The 14857-nt window shown below is 54.8% G+C and overlaps 2 protein-coding genes and 1 pseudogene across 3 annotated transcripts; 1 reads left to right on the top strand and 2 right to left on the bottom strand.

The window, feature by feature from the left end:
- The first annotated feature begins 3401 nt into the window (after positions 1-3401).
- Positions 3402-4676, top strand: LOC306639556 (zinc finger HIT domain-containing protein 2-like; annotated as a pseudogene). The gene has a single exon. The product of its transcript is annotated as a zinc finger HIT domain-containing protein 2-like (transcript).
- A 153-nt stretch (positions 4677-4829) lies between these two features.
- On the bottom strand, positions 4830-9158 carry LOC306639557 (delta(14)-sterol reductase TM7SF2-like). Its single transcript, XM_079103225.1, is given in 12 exon segments — positions 4830-5158; positions 5369-5494; positions 5578-5658; positions 5883-6051; positions 6137-6159; positions 6162-6255; positions 7685-7770; positions 7773-7787; positions 7865-8059; positions 8411-8465; positions 8555-8751; positions 9092-9158. Coding segments are annotated over 12 exon segments (1254 nt in total). The 5' UTR covers positions 9144-9158; the 3' UTR covers positions 4830-4997.
- Positions 9159-9438: 280 nt separating this feature from the next.
- LOC306639651 (vacuolar protein sorting-associated protein 51 homolog) lies at positions 9439-14061 on the bottom strand (the record flags this gene model as incomplete). The annotated part of the gene is given in 14 exon segments (XM_079103437.1): positions 9439-9821; positions 10320-10407; positions 10502-10623; positions 10975-11141; positions 11144-11192; positions 11374-11474; positions 11477-11572; positions 11575-11587; positions 11992-12079; positions 12081-12707; positions 12865-12969; positions 12971-13082; positions 13159-13384; positions 14029-14061. Coding segments are annotated over 14 exon segments (2088 nt in total). The 3' UTR covers positions 9439-9560.
- Between the last annotated feature and the right edge of the window lie 796 nt (positions 14062-14857).

The following is a 14857-nucleotide window of genomic DNA, read 5'->3' on the forward strand; positions in this document are numbered from 1 at the left end:
TTTTCAGGGCTGGTCATCTGTCCTCCAGAACTGAGAGGCAGTAAGGGCATAGGCCTTTAATCTGGCAGAAAGAAATGATAAACTACAGAAGAGACTTGCCAGCCCTTAAGATACAGAGTTGGAAAATTACCCATCCCGAATAATTTTGACAATTCCTCCCACAGTCTTTTTCATCTTCTAGTAAGAGAAAGCATAAAAAAATGGAGGCAGCAATGGGCTAGGAAGGAAGGGGTTTGGGTAGAAGATAAGTCAGGAAATGCCAATCTAGTCCTTCATTGAACTTAGAACTAGCTGTGGCCTTACTAAAGTCCAGGGCACAAGAAAGCTGCTGTGCCTCAGCTCCAGAAATCAGTATTGCATGATTACATTGGCACCATGGTGATAGGTGACCTTGTTTGCTTCTGATTGCTCGACTGGCCCTGCAAACCTAATCAGGCTATGATTGGATTAAATGTCCCCAAAACAGTTCTAGAGCTGATTTAAGGGCTCCCTCCCAGCAACTAAGGCTTCCAGCACATCTGAAACCCATTTATCCATTCATCTGTTTTTGAACTTGCTGGTTCTTAATATAACATGCCACAGGGGAAAGCCCTTGGGCTTAGACTGCTGCCTTTTTTTTTTTTTTTTTTTTTTTTTTTTGGTTTTTTTAACCTGTTCTTACTGGCTGGCAGATCTTGAACTAATTTAGTCTCTGCATCATCTGAGAGTTGCTGTGAAGATTAAAGGATATAAAGTGCTTAGGTAGCACCTGGCTTATTGTCACAGCCAATATTGTAGTGTTTTTAAGAAAGAACACAGCTAGGACTGGAAATGTAGTTTTGTGGTAGGGAGCTTGCTAATATGCTCCAGGTCCTGGGTTTGTCCCCAGCACTGGCCAAAAAAAAAAGACAGTCCCTGAGTTATTTAGCAGTTATCTTTTTTTTGTGTGGTTGCTAGACAATTGATCCCAAGTCCTCAAGTCCTTGCTCATTGATGACATTCCCTAGCCCACATTTAAATTTTTTGTGGGGAAATATGAGGAAACTCATTACAAATGTTAATGACCTCATACAAAGGGTGCTGCAATGAGGGTGTGGTGTGGGGGAATTGTGGGCATGCTTAGGAGCATCCCTAAGAAGACCACTGAGGATGAGACCAGAGTACCAGTGTGAACTGGGAGAGTTCCCAACCAAGGAGAATTCCAAAGGCAGAAGCAGAACTGATGTCTACAATGAGTGCAGATCTGCAGGACCCTGTAGCCATGGGAAAGAGAAAGGTTTATTTTATCCGCACTGCATTAATCCATGAATGGCTCAATCCATTAAGGTGGAAGCCCTGATTTAATCACCTGTAAAAGGTTTTGCCTCTTAATGCTTCACAATAGGGATTAAGTTTCAACATGAGTTTGTTTTTGCTTTGTGGAGGTTTTGTTTTTTTGTTTGTTTGTTTTGTTTTTGTACCAGGGAGTGAACCCCGGGGTAGTTAGCCACTGAGCAACAGCCTCAGTTTTATATTTATTAGAAAACAAGTTGCTTAGGGCATCTCTTAAGTTGCTGAGGCTGACTTTGAACTCACACTCCTGCCGCCAGCTTTCTGAGCTGCTGGAATTAAAGGTGTGGGCCACTGGACTCAACATAAGTTTTGATTGGGACATTCAAACCATAGCTGGGGTTGAGTCTAATGTAACAGAGGGTGGTGAAGGGATTTAAGCCAAGGGACTGATGAACCCTGATTTGTGATATAAATTCTTGTGGATTTTTTGCTTTTCATTGATGGAGATCAAACCCATGCCTTGTACTAGTCAAAACAAGTGCTCTACCATGACGTTATGTCCCCAACCTTATAATCTATCTCTCAGGCTTTTTTCTAGAGGGTGGCAAGTAAGTTAGGAAAACAGTTATTGACACTGTCATCCAGATCAGGAGGCAGGTAGCTTAGCCCATCAGTGGTGGTCCATCCAAGTCTTTGTAGGAAATAAATGAAACATATTAATAGATGTAAGGTATTTTAGAGGACAGAAGTGATAGGATATGTGATTGTGAGATGAGGGGCTGGGGAGATAGCTCAGTCAATAGAGTGCTTACCTTGTTTTTTCTTTTTTGGCAGGGCTGGGGTTGAACCCAGGGCCTTGTGCTTGCAAGGCAGGCACTCTACCAACTGAGCTATATCTCCAGCCCGAGTGCTTACCTTGTAAGCAAGCACAAGGCCCTGGGTTCGATCCCCAGCACCCAAAAAAAAAAGAATGAATGTGAGATGAGACCAAAGAACCAGGGTATATGTCACAGGTACCATAGATCAAGGCCTCATTTTTCAGCTAGACATGGTGGTACACACCTGTAATCCCAGCAACTGGGGAGGTTAAGGCAGGAGGATGGATGGCAAGCTCCAGGCCGGCCTCAGCAACTTGAGACTGTTTTCAAAATTAAAGAAAAGATGTGTGTGGTGTGGGGAGGTGGGTGCTGGGGATGTAATTCAGTGATTCAGTGCCCCTAGTTTCACTCCCCAGCACACACACAAACACCTTATTGTTCTTGACAGGCTTGTTTGTGGTTCATCATCTGTTATACCACAAGATAGCTTTAGGACAGGAATCTCATCTCATCATTTAGGACAGGATCCTCATTGTGTTGCTGTTCCTCAATATGGAGTCTGCATTTAACAGATGAATGATGATTTTTATGTGTATATAAAATATTGTTTGTGTGTACATATACACATTGAACTACATCCCCATCACTTATTGTTTATTTTGGGTGGGCTAAATTGTCGAGGGTGGTCTCTAACTTGCTATCTTCCTGCTTTGACCTCCCAAGTAGTTGGAATTATAGGCCTCACAGTGCCTGGCTACTATGGGGTATTTACGAAGAAGGTATTTAAAAAAGAGGCAGATTTAGATTAGGAAATCGAACAGGAGCTCAGATATTTGTTAAACATTGCTTTCTGCTAAAGCAATGCCCTCAACACCCAGATCTAGGCTAGGTGTCCTCATCTTGGCCTTTCTTCCACTTTAACTGCCCCTTAATTTGTCTGTCTCCCCTAGCAGAATGTCTGTTCCTTCAGCATAGAGACGTATCTCATCCCCCCATAGGACTGGCACAATTAATGGTCCAAAGTAGGCGCTTAGCAAAGATTTGATTTCTGCCCCCAGCTCTTCTTTAAGGTAGTTTTTTCACTTTTAGACACCTGGGCGGTGGGGAGCAGGGTCTGGTACAACCACTAGGGGGCGAGCTGGGACCACCGAAGCGCTCGCCTACGCATTTTTCCGATTTCCTGCGTCACCGTGGTGGGCGGGGCTCATACGTTGCGGCAGTTTCTGCGCCTGCCTAAAGCGCCACTTGAGAGAGGGGTGGAGCTTGACTTCTGAGTGTGGGCGGAAATTGACGAGAAGCTCGGAGCTTTGCCGAACCTAAAGCTCCCTCGGCCTGGCAAAGCGACGGAAGTAACTGAAGAGGCGCCGGAAGTGGCTGCGCTTCGGCCGGTGTGTGTTCTATGCTAGTAAGTTGCCATGGAGCCGGCCGGGCTCTGTGGTTTCTGCCCGGCCGGTGAGGCCCAGCCAGCGCGCTACACCTTCCCGCTGTAATGTGCCCTACTGTTCACTGCGCTGCTACCGCGCCCATGGTGCCTGCGCCGAAGGACTTCTACCGTGACCAGGTGCTCAGAGAAGCTCCGTGGCCGCAGCGCCTCGCCCAGCCGCCTGGCAGGCGCCCTACGCCGGCTGCGTGAGCAACGCGAGACCGAGGACGAGCCCGAGGAGGCAGGCCTGAACACTGGCCCCGCACCCGGCGGCCTTTCAAGACTCTGGGGAGGGGTTGGCACCGGCGGAGAAGGCGGCCTTCGAGCGGTTGCTGAGCCGCGGCGAGGCCCGGGAAGCTGCTGCCCCCGTGGCGGCCGTGGTGGTGGGACCGCGGGGCCGGGCCGCGGCTTCTGGAGGAGTTGGATGGTGCCCCCAGCAGTGAACCTGCCGCCCCCGCGGAGCCGGTTCCTGGAGACGCCCCCAGGGCCTACAAGCCCGCAGTGCCGCCCCGCATCCCCGCCCTGGCCAGCCTGAGACCGCTGCCCGGCCTCACCGCTCGTGCGCTTCCAGCTCCCCAACGTGCTCTTCGCTTATGCGCACACTCTGGCCCTTTATCATGGCGGGGACGATGAGCTGCTCTCCGACTTCTGTGCCACGCTGCTGGGTGTTTCTGGAGCCCTGGGCGCCCAGCAGTCTTCGCTTCTGCGGAGGAAGCCCTGCTGGCCGCAGCCAACGTGCTGGAAACCGGCGAGCACCCACCAGGGCCCCTGGGTACACGGGGTGCTATGCAAGAGGCCGCCCGCATCCTGCTGGGCGAGGGTCCTGCCAACCAGAAAGGCTACACGCTGGCAGCATTGGGGCATCTGGCGCAGACCCTGGGCAGGGCCAGGAAACAGGTCAACGCTAGGGAAGAGCGAGATCGCCTCTTCCGGGCTCGGAAGAAGTGCCAGTTTCTGCTGGCCTGGACCAATGAAAACGAGGCTGCCCTGACACCTTTGGCTTTAGAACTGCACCAGGGCCCACCGAGCCCATACGGTGGCAGCGGAGGAGGTGGCAGCACTCACTGGGAGCTGGAGCGCCTTTGGGGAGGATCTGTGCCACCTGCCCCGAGGACTCTCATTGAGGAGCTTCCTGGCTGATCTGGGGACCCTTGTTTTAATAAAACTATGACTGGTCTGCCCAACTGTTGGCAGGGCCCATTTCTGAGTGATAGCTCTTCTCCTACCTAGCCCAGACTCGGGTTCCACAAACCGCCTTTCAGCTTCTTTTTGGTCAGAACTGACCCAGCTCTGGGTCATAAACACACTGGTCCCAGAATGGGAGAAAAATGCACCAAGGTTCCAGACATTTATGTAAAAGGGGAAAAATGTCTCCATTTGGGAGCAGTGGCTTCTTGCTCCAAATAACCCCTTCTCAGAGGCTGTTTATCCCTTTCTGCGTGAGCTCCGGGCCCAGTTGTGTCCAGGTTCCTGATCATGGTGGGCTGGTGGCCAGGGGAGCTGCTTCAGTAGATGTAGGGCAGGATGCGGTAAGGTACCCGCCGGCAGTACTCGTGCCAGGCCCGACCGTACTTCTGCAGGCACTGCCGTTCGTCCCGGGCCTCTCGGTGCACCAACAGTGCAGTGAAGTAGAGGACATAGAAGTAGGGTAGCAGGTGGGACACCCCTGTACAGAAATGCTCTGTGACCATCCAGACAGCAGTTCACAAAGGTTTCCAATCCTAGTGGCTCAGAGCATCAGGGCTCAGCAGGGAACGAACCCAACCCAGCAATGGGGTTGTGCCCCAGCACACACACTGGATTCCTCCCTAGTAGCTGACTTGTCTGGGCATCCTACGGTCACCATGCTACTGCTCCTCATACCCACCCAGGCCACTCACCACAGGCAAGGACCAGGCCAGAGCCATGATGAGGTCTCCAAGGTAGTTGGGATGGCGGACCATACCCCACCAGCCAGATACCAGCAGCTGCCGCCCAGTGGCAGTGGGGATAGTCTCAAGGCCTGGGAAAGAGAGAGTGAGGTGGAAAACCCCAGAAAGCCCTCCTGCCCCATCTTACCTCTGGTGCCCAAGGGACCCAACTTACCAGCCACACTGGGATCTGAAGGATTCTTTCGGAAAGTGTTTTTCTGGGAATTGGCTCCACGGAATATGTAGTAACCAATAGCTGGGGGGAGAGCATGAGCAGGTAGTCAGGGTTGAGGGCCATAGTCTTCTGCCTGACTATCTACCAGCCTGTCCACAGCTGATTGCCCGGGATACCCAGAACTCAGCCCCAGCTTTAGATAATCCCCTGGGCTTAGCACCTACCTACTGGATACCGAACAAAGTGAATGAATGAAAGAGTGAAGGGGAAATAACGGGCCCAGCTTACTGCCCTTCCTGACTGACCACTGATGAGGCAGATGACTGCAGCCATAGGCAATCCCAGGGGCTGTGGGTGGTACAACAGGAACTGCGCCTGCAGGCTGTAGGTGAAGGGTACCCAGGCCAGGTCCCCAAAGGCCAGCATGAAGCCAAAGCCATCGTGCATGATGTCCATAGTGGTGAGGACAGCTTCCTGCAGGGACAGGACCCAGGTATACTGGCTTAGTAGTATATCCTCAGGGACCCTCCCCAGCCTCCCCTGCTGAGTCCAGCCTCACCTCATGCCAGAGGGCATCACCACGTATAGTAGCTGGAAGCCATTGACCAGCCACATGGCAAGAGAAGGACTCCCTCGCAGCTCTGCCTCCTGCACCAGCAGGGCCAGGTTAATGAAGACCTGGGATAGTGGGGAACAAGGCCATTGCCTCCACCCAAGTGGCAGCACCTGGGTGGGGCAGTGCCAGCCTCTCCACTTTTTTCAGCTGTGGTCAGTCACTCTTCAGCCCCTTGTAGACAGACTGCGACTCTGACTCCAGAGTTAAAACTCCTCCTTTTGAATCTGAGCTTTGCCACTTGGGCAGGTTGCTGCCCTTTTCAAAGCCCACTTTTCCACCACCATGTAGGATACAGAGATGAGGACCTGCCTTGGGGTGCTGTTTGAGGACTTGACATAAAATGTGCAGCACTAGTAGTTAGCTGGGATCCAGTCCGTGCTGAGCACCCTCATTTGAGCAGTGCTGAGCTCAGTGCTAGCATGAAGGTTACCTTTCTAATTCTCACACTAATCTTGGGAGAAAGCTTTATTTGATCCAATTTCACAAGTGAGCAAATAGCCTTAGAGCCTGAAATGTCTGTGAGCAGGACAGGATCCAGAACCATAGAGGGGCCCGGTAGGGTGGTGCATGCCTGTTGTCCTGCTACTTAGAAGGTGATGCAGGAGGATCTTGAGTTTGAGGCCAGCTAGGGCAACATAGTCAGAACCCATATCAAAAAATAAAAGACTGGCGGCGGGGGAACACACTCATGGTGAACACATCACACTCCTGTCCTCAGGGTGAGGTCATTTCTAAAGTGACATGAGGGACCTGGTTCAAGAGTCCCTTTGGTAATCTTGGCCCATTGGCCATCTTGGGTGATCAAAACCCTAGACAGAAATGGAACACTGTGGGGCTGGGGTCGTGGTTCAGTGGGTACAGCGCTTGCCTAGCATGTGTGAGGCACTGGGTTCGATTCTCAGCACCACATATAAATAAATGAATAAATAAAGATCTATCAACATCTTTAAAAAGAAAGAAAAGGAAAGAAATGGAACCTTGTCAAGGCCAACAGTGACTGACAGGTTGCTAAGGCCCAGTGATCAGTTCTAGTTCTGTACTACCTTGACCATCAAACAGCATGTGGTCATCACTGGTCCTCAAAATAGATTTTACACTTGATTACTGCATTTAGAACTGCATGTCCCTTCCTAACTCCCTCCCTGCTTGGTTTCCTCCATAGTGTGTGTGTTTTGCGATGCTGGGGATGGAATCCAGGGAGTGGCACATGCCTGGCAAGTGCTCCACTACTGCACTACAACCCCCAGCTCACTATATATATTTTACTGATTTGGTTGTCTTTTCCACTAGAATGAAGGCTTTGTGGCTCAGATTTTTTTTTTTTTTTTTTCTTTTCTTTCCTCTCCTGTGACTTTCTTTTGTCTCCTGTACCAGAGCAATGTAGAGGACACAGTGGCTCAACATGGACGAAGGTGTGACAGTGATTTTGTTCTGCATTGTGTGGCCCTGCCCTCCCCTGGCCTGAGGCCAGCCCCATCAAGCCCAGCATACCCAGCCGATGAGGCCAGGTCGCAGTTCACAGAAATACTTGAAGTCAAACGAACAAATTCGAGGGTTGAGCTCCCGTCCCAGGAAAAGTCATAGATGAGATTGCCTAGAGAATAACGGAGAGTGAAGGTGCAGGCAAGTGACCCATCTACCGAATTTCCACCCTACTGGGACCCCTCTCACCTGAGTTTCCCCCAGGTGCCAGGGCTGAGGCAGGGGCCACCTGAGCCTTCATATAGAGAAAGAGGCTGAAGATGAAAGTGGTGATGGTGGCTGCAAATGCCAAGGGCAGGAGCATTTCCGGGAGTGCCCCCAGGGGCAGCCCAGCTGACAACCCCAGCCCCACCAGCAGGGCTGTCAGCACCAGGGCCTGGAAGCCTGAACCACAGCAGAGTAAGCCTTGGTGTTGGGCACCTCCACTGCCCTCCCAACACAGGCACACCCCGAAGCAAACTTACGGAGGTCCCAGACCTTGCTCTAAACCATTAGGCTACCACCTTAGCCTTGGGAGAGCCACCCAGCAGCTGCCCCGGTGCATAGAGTAGCAGCAAATGAAGTAAGGGAGTGGGGATAAAGGGGCGTGGGGAAACTCCCTGGAGTCTCCTAGGCATAAAAGAGGTACGTAAGGGAGCTTGGGGTCGGGAGCTAATCTCCATGGACCGTCTGGCTAGACCTCGAACCCCACCCCCACCCGTGCAAGTCCAGCGCAAAGGCCGGTCTTCCAGGCACCATTAATGGGGTAACGCAGACGACTCTTGTCCTTCAATTCTTGCCCCTCGGCCACCTGCGGGTACAGGGCGATCTGATAAGGGTTGTGGGCCTTTTCGCCCTCCTTCCTCCCGCCTCCCCCGAGCATTGGAACAGAGCTCACACCTTGCGCGCCGGCAGCAGGTACAGCGCCGCCTGCAGGCCGAGCCAGGTGAGTAACAGCAGCAGCGCTTGCGGGCTCCACAGCACCTCCAGCCCTGGCAGGTACGGGGGTGGGCCCAGTAGGCGCGCCGGGCCTGAGCGGACCACCAGCAGCAGGTGGAACATGGTGGCCGGTAGCAGCAGCATCAGCGCCGCAGCGCCTGCGAAGGGCGCCACAGCATCGGACGTCCGCCCCCCATCTCTCCTGACCCCACAGGCTGTCATTGTCCGCCTCCGAACCCGGTGGTCAGCCCCGGAGCTCCCCGCCGCCTCTCGATCCCTTTCCCTAGAAGACCCTCCTTCCCACACTCCCAGTCCACAAATCGCAGCGCTGCAACCCCCCAAAGTGCCGTCTCCTTCTCGAGACGTTCCCCCTGCCAATTCCATCCCTCTTTCCTCCGAGTGCCCCCCTCAGATCCTGCCTCGCCAGTTCCTAGTTCGCCCCTCCAACCCTCCCCCGCTCAGCTTCCGCCCCCAAGGTCCCTGTCTCTGCCTCATTACCCAGGGGCCCCCCGAATTCCAGCGGGGCTTGGGGACCCTGACGAGGAGCCATGGTTTCCGATCTACCCGGGGTGGGGGCTCACAAAAGTCGGTCAAGGAAACGTGGCCCGCCCCATCCCGGAGAAGGGCTCGGCTACGGAGGACCCAGCCCGCTGCGCCGGCACCTGTCAGCACACAAAGCTGAGGCTGCGGTGCTGTGTCCCGAGGTCTTTAAGTGGACACGCCCCCTACCCATCCTGGGCCCAGCACACCAGCCAATCGGCATTCAGGGGCGGGCCTCTCACGGGCTTCTCAGAAGGCTCAACCCCAAAACCCCACCCCTCGCAGGTTCTGACGCGCACGCTAGACAGAGGCGTAAACAGGTTTATTAAGCTGGTCCTGACCCCTGCGTTCGGTGAAGGTCTGTCGCAACGCAAGGCCAGAGCATGGTGTCGAACCGACGGTCACTGCGGCGGCCCATCGGATGGGCCTAGCCGCGCTCGCAAATGACCTCCACAACACTGGGCTCCATGGGCACAGGGTCCGGACAGCGTAGGGCAGCCGAGGCCACCACTTCATCGAGCAGCAGGTGCACAAGCTCCTCATCCGCCACAAAGCGCCACAAATAGAGCTGCAGGAAGTGGCAGTCCACCTGCACCTGCTGCAGCCCGAAGCGTCCAAAGGTGCGCAGCCTTACACATTCCAGTAGCGTCTTCAGACTGATCTTAATGATGCCCGTCAACACTGACACCTGGAGGCAGGGACAAAGGAAGGCACCTGAGTAACTGTAGGTGTTAAGAGGAGGAGCATCCAACTGCTGAGCAGGGGCCAGGGTGACAGAAGGTCCCAGGCAGAAAGTCCCAGGGACATTGTTAGCACCATCATCTGAAGGGGAGGGGACAAGTAGGATCCCGCAATCAGAGGCAGAGATGGGGCCAGTAGGAAATCCATTTATGAAATGAGGGAAAAAACAGATCCCTGAGCTTGGTCTGGGGTTGGGCAAAGACCAAGGTGTGACCAGGAATCCCTAAGGACCCAGAACTACTGTGGAGACAAAGGCAGAGGCCTCGAGGCCAGCATCCAGGCTGGGGCCATGAAGTGATATGGTAGTACTCTGAACTACCTAGAAACAGTCCTAGAAATAGAGACTGGAGGATCAAGGTCACTCCCAAATGGGCACAGACAGGGTCCTAGGGCTTCCTGGGCTGGTGCAGAGCTGCTCCAGCCAGGCTTCCCTGGGACTTCAGACCTTGTTGAACTCCACAGGGCTGAACACATCGATCCGTTCAGAGAAGAGCTTCTGGATGTTGCTCAAGAGGTTGGTGTCCATTGGAGCACTGCATGGGAATCAGACAAGCAGTCAAGAGTCCACCCCACACATTGTTCTCGGTCCTCTTTTTTACTTCCCTGAAGCATCCCTACCAGCCAGACCTGGGTGTGTAGCTGGGTGCATAGCGGCCCTGCTGCCGAGAGCTGCTGTACACTGAGAAGGTCCTCTTGCTGGAGTCGCTGCTCTGGGCCTTGCGAACACCCTCTTCATACAGGAGCCCCACCTGGGGGTGAAAGAGGTACCACAAGGAGTCCAGGTGCCCTGGAGCTCAGCAGAGGATGCCCCATTGTCTACTCACTTGTTTCAAGAATCACAGGGTAAATGGTCACCATTTACAGAATCAGTGGAATGGGGCAAAGCAGGACTTAAGAGTCATGTGAAACCCAATCTTCAGCATTAGCCCTGCCCCAACTTCCTGGGTGACCCTAGCCCTCTGCTTCCTTGTAGGTGAAATGGGGCTGAGGAATAAGACATGGCTACAGGCATTGCTGGCCCACTTTGTCTCGATCCTGGCAGTGTTGTTCCCCAGTGCCCCCAGCCTGCCAGGGATACGGCAGCCAGCCTGGGGCAGCACCTGCACGTCGATAGCTGTGGTGTCCTCCACAACCCGCTTCATGACAGCACGCACGTTCCGGGGCTCCAGGGTACTCAGCCAGTCCCGCGTCTCCACGCTTTTGCGTAGCATCTGTGATATGACCAGGCCCTGCACCTTCACATAGTGGGTCAGCAGTCGTCGTGCTGCTCCCTGGCCTCTGCACACAGTGTACTGACAGGTGTCACTGGAGACTGGTCCTGAGCCAGAGAGGCAGAGGACAGAGGCAGTGGGTACTAGGGACAGTTCAGGGGCCACTGCCAGTCAAGAGTTAGGCACAGCCAACACAGGGTGGAGGTTGGGCCTGGCCACAAGGGACTGCCCAGTCTCCTGTGTTTCCAGAACCACCACCCTCTCTCTTCCCATGGGCCAAAAGTTAACCTGCACCAGAAACTGCTCATCCGTGAGAGTGAGGATGTAGGAGATGGTGGCTGTCTCATAGTCCAGACAGAGGCGGGAAAGCAGCAGGAGCAGGGCAGGGGCGTGGCCCCTCCCTTCTCTCCTGGGCTGTCGCAGAAACTCTGAGCGGTCTGGCACATGGAGCGGATGAAGCCCACGATGAGACCCTCTCGGACACCTGGCTGCAAAACTCACCCTGTGAGGAAGAAGGGCCCAGATAGACTTCCATTCTTCTAGGCCAGGGCTGTTCCACCCTCTACCCTGGCCCCTCTCCCAGGGACAATTTAATCCTGCATCTCAAGTGCCCAGGAGCAGCTTCTCTCTGGTGTGTGTGTGGTGTTGTGTGTGGTGTGTGTGTGTGGCAGTGGCAGAACTAGGCACCCTGGCATTCTCCTCTGCTGTAGCTTAGCTCTAGGTGCTGAGTCGTCCCCACCCTGGAGAAGGGGGCAGGCATCTAGAGTGCCCCCTAGGGGCAAGGACTGTGTGAGCCGTGGTAACTAGTCCCCAGCTCCCCAATCACCTGTGAATGTGTACTAGTAAAAGGGCATTGGAGAGCCAATTAGCAGAAGGAATAACTAAAGGCCCCTGAGCAGGCCGTACCCGGAAGTAGGGCTTGTTGGAGAAGGACACCTCCTTGGCAGTGAAGAGGTGCACAGCCGCCAGAGAGGCCTTGATGTGGCTCAAGATGGCTGGCTACATTGGCCAGCAAGTCGGCGAGGCTGGGGCCTTCTTTCCCAGCCAGGCGAGGAGCAGCAAGCGCCTGTCGCACATCGGTCAAGCAGCCCAGGAAGGCTGCCCGCAGGCTCTGTAGATGATGGCCCAGGCGCTCGCGGGCCACTCGCTCCACTATCTCAGTGGCAGCCTCGGCGAGCCCTGCAGCAGCCAGCAGGGCCCCAGGAGCCCGCAGGCGCCGGTGGAAGCGATCCAGCGCCCGCACCAGCAGCGAGTTGTCACCACCACCTTGCTCCTGGGCCAGTCGCCGCTCCACCAGCGCAAAGTATCGGCCGCCCAGCTCCCGGGCGAAGGCTGCCAGCTTCTCAGCACCGGCGGGGCCCTGGGCCGCAAACAGCTCCTGAAAGGCTGCCGCCACCTGGCAGAGGCCACCCACAAAGCCACTGCCACCACGGTCAGTGAACTCTAACACATCAGGCGCAGGAGGTGAGGGCCCCAGCTCGGCCTCCAGGCTGCTCAGCTCCTCTTCAAGTCTCCCGCGCGCATGCGCCAGGAACTCCTCGCACAGCTCCTCAGCGGGCTCGCCCAGGGCCAGCAACAGCTCCACACACTCGGCCTGCTCAGGGGCGCCCGAGCCACCCTCCCTGCAGGGAGGGAATGGCAGTGAGAGGCAGGTCTAGAGCGGCTGGCAGGGTGGGCAGGAGTCAGGGGAGGCACTAGGCAGGGCCACAGCCCGCCAGGGCCCTGGAGGTATGCACTCCGCACTGGCTGGTGGGCAGGGGCTAGGGCCAGGGACCGCACCTGAAGCGCTGTCGCAGCTGCTGAGCCAGGCGGGCCGTGATGACCTGACAGTCGTCCTGGATGGCACGGAAGGAGGGCAGGTGCTGGTACTGCTGCAGCACGGCCCGCGCGCCCCTGGTAGCGCACCGCCTGCCCGTAGGCGCCCAGCTCCACGCATTTGGTGAGGCGCGAGGGCAGCTCGAAGAGGAACTGCAGCTTCCGCAGCAGCGCATGTACCCCTGGGGGGCCGGGAGGGCATGTTAGCTCCGCAGCAGAGGACTGCCTGCTGCAGGACCTGCTCGGGATGGAGCCCACCTGCCAGCTTGGTGATGCGCTCGTGGCGGTCCTGTAGTGTGGCGCTGATGCGCGCACTGAAGTCGGTGATCACCGCCATGTTGGTGGCCAGCCGGTCCATCTCGTCCTCCATCTTCCGGAAATCGTTCTTCATCTTCCGGATGGTGTCTAGCAGAGCAAGGGCCCAGAAGAGGGAAAGGGATGACCTGGGGGCGGGCGGGTGCAGCTCCCAGCTTGCGATCTGGATCTAAGGCTCTTGCACACACTCATGATTCAGCGTGAAAGGGCTGCCAGGGCTTCTCACAGCACAAATTGGGGGTCATTATGTTAGTGCACCGCCATTTGCACACACGTACCTACTCTGTACCCTTGACTCTCTGCCTTCAGAAGGTGTCTAGATCTTAAGGAGAACTCAAGACAAGCACTGGCTGATGTGGCATTACAACATAGCTCTGCAAAGGCAGGGACCTGTCTGCTCGCTCCCAGGGGCTTCCTCTATGCCCGGTGTGGGAGAAATAAATAGTTGTTCCCTCCGTTCTCCTCCTTCCTAGGCTGCCCGCCCCCCAACCCTTTCACTCATCTTCTGGAACATGGTCTATTTTATTATTTGAAGGGTCCTTTCCATTTTGCCTGAAAGAAACCTGCCTAAGGAAGCTGCGCCTTTTACATCCAAGCCACCTCAGGGCCTGGCCCCTTAATGCTTCTAGATCGTTTCTACCCCACCTCTCTTCAGAACCACACTGCATTTAAGACCATGTGTAATACTCACCCTTGGTGCTACCCACTGCCACTCTCAGTTCCTGATCAGTTTCCCCTCTGGATTCCCTCCTGTTACCTCTTGGTGGACATTGGTGACAAGGACAAGCCCCTGAACACTGACTGGTCACTGACCTCCTCAACCACCTCTTCCTCCCTCTGCCTCATCTGGTCCACACCTCCTTGCCATCACCAGGAACTGCCTCTCCAAAAATCTCAGCTATAATTCTACCAACAACCTGTCCACCCCCAGACAACCCTGTGGTCTCCCTGGAGCCTTGGACACGAGGACCCTGGCACTTGATCACTATTCACAGCGCCCCTCTGACCACTTGAATCCTCTATCGGCATCAGTGTTTGCCAGCCCCTGGCCTCTCTTGCCCCCTCCTTCCATGACTAGTGCAGGTTAAGCCCAACCAGTCACTTATGTAATCTTGTAACCTGAACAGCCAAGAGGGTCACAAAATCACCCGAACTGTTCTCCCTTGAAATGGCATCACCTCACGTCACTAAGTAGCACTCCAGACTACCCAGCCATCCTCCCAACTCAGAGTGGGTCTGCTTTACCATTTTCCAAAGTAATATCTCTTCAGTTCTCAAGCCTCCAACCCTCTCTCTCTTCTCTCCCTCGCCCTACTGGGGATTGAACTCGGATACTTCTGCCACTGAGCCACATTCCCCAGTTCTTTTTTTTATTTTGAAACAGGGTTTCCTTGAGTTGCTCAGGGCCTTGCTAAGTTGCTGCAGCTGGCCTTGAACTTGCCATCCTCCTGCCTCAGCCTCCAGAGTCAGATGTGACAGGTGTGTGCCACTGCACCCAGCTTATGCTCAGTAACTCTCTACTGGAGACCCTGCTTCATACCTCGTGGAGAAAACAAAAGCAAACGTCAGCTCCCTTCAGATCTGCAGAATGAACAGCCACCTGTGCACAGTCCCTGCCCTCTGCTCTCCCACCCTGAGCATC

The sequence above is a fragment of the Sciurus vulgaris genome (assembly GCF_902686455.1).
Source record: "Sciurus vulgaris genome assembly, chromosome: 11".
NCBI classification, from domain to species: domain Eukaryota; kingdom Metazoa; phylum Chordata; class Mammalia; order Rodentia; family Sciuridae; genus Sciurus; species Sciurus vulgaris.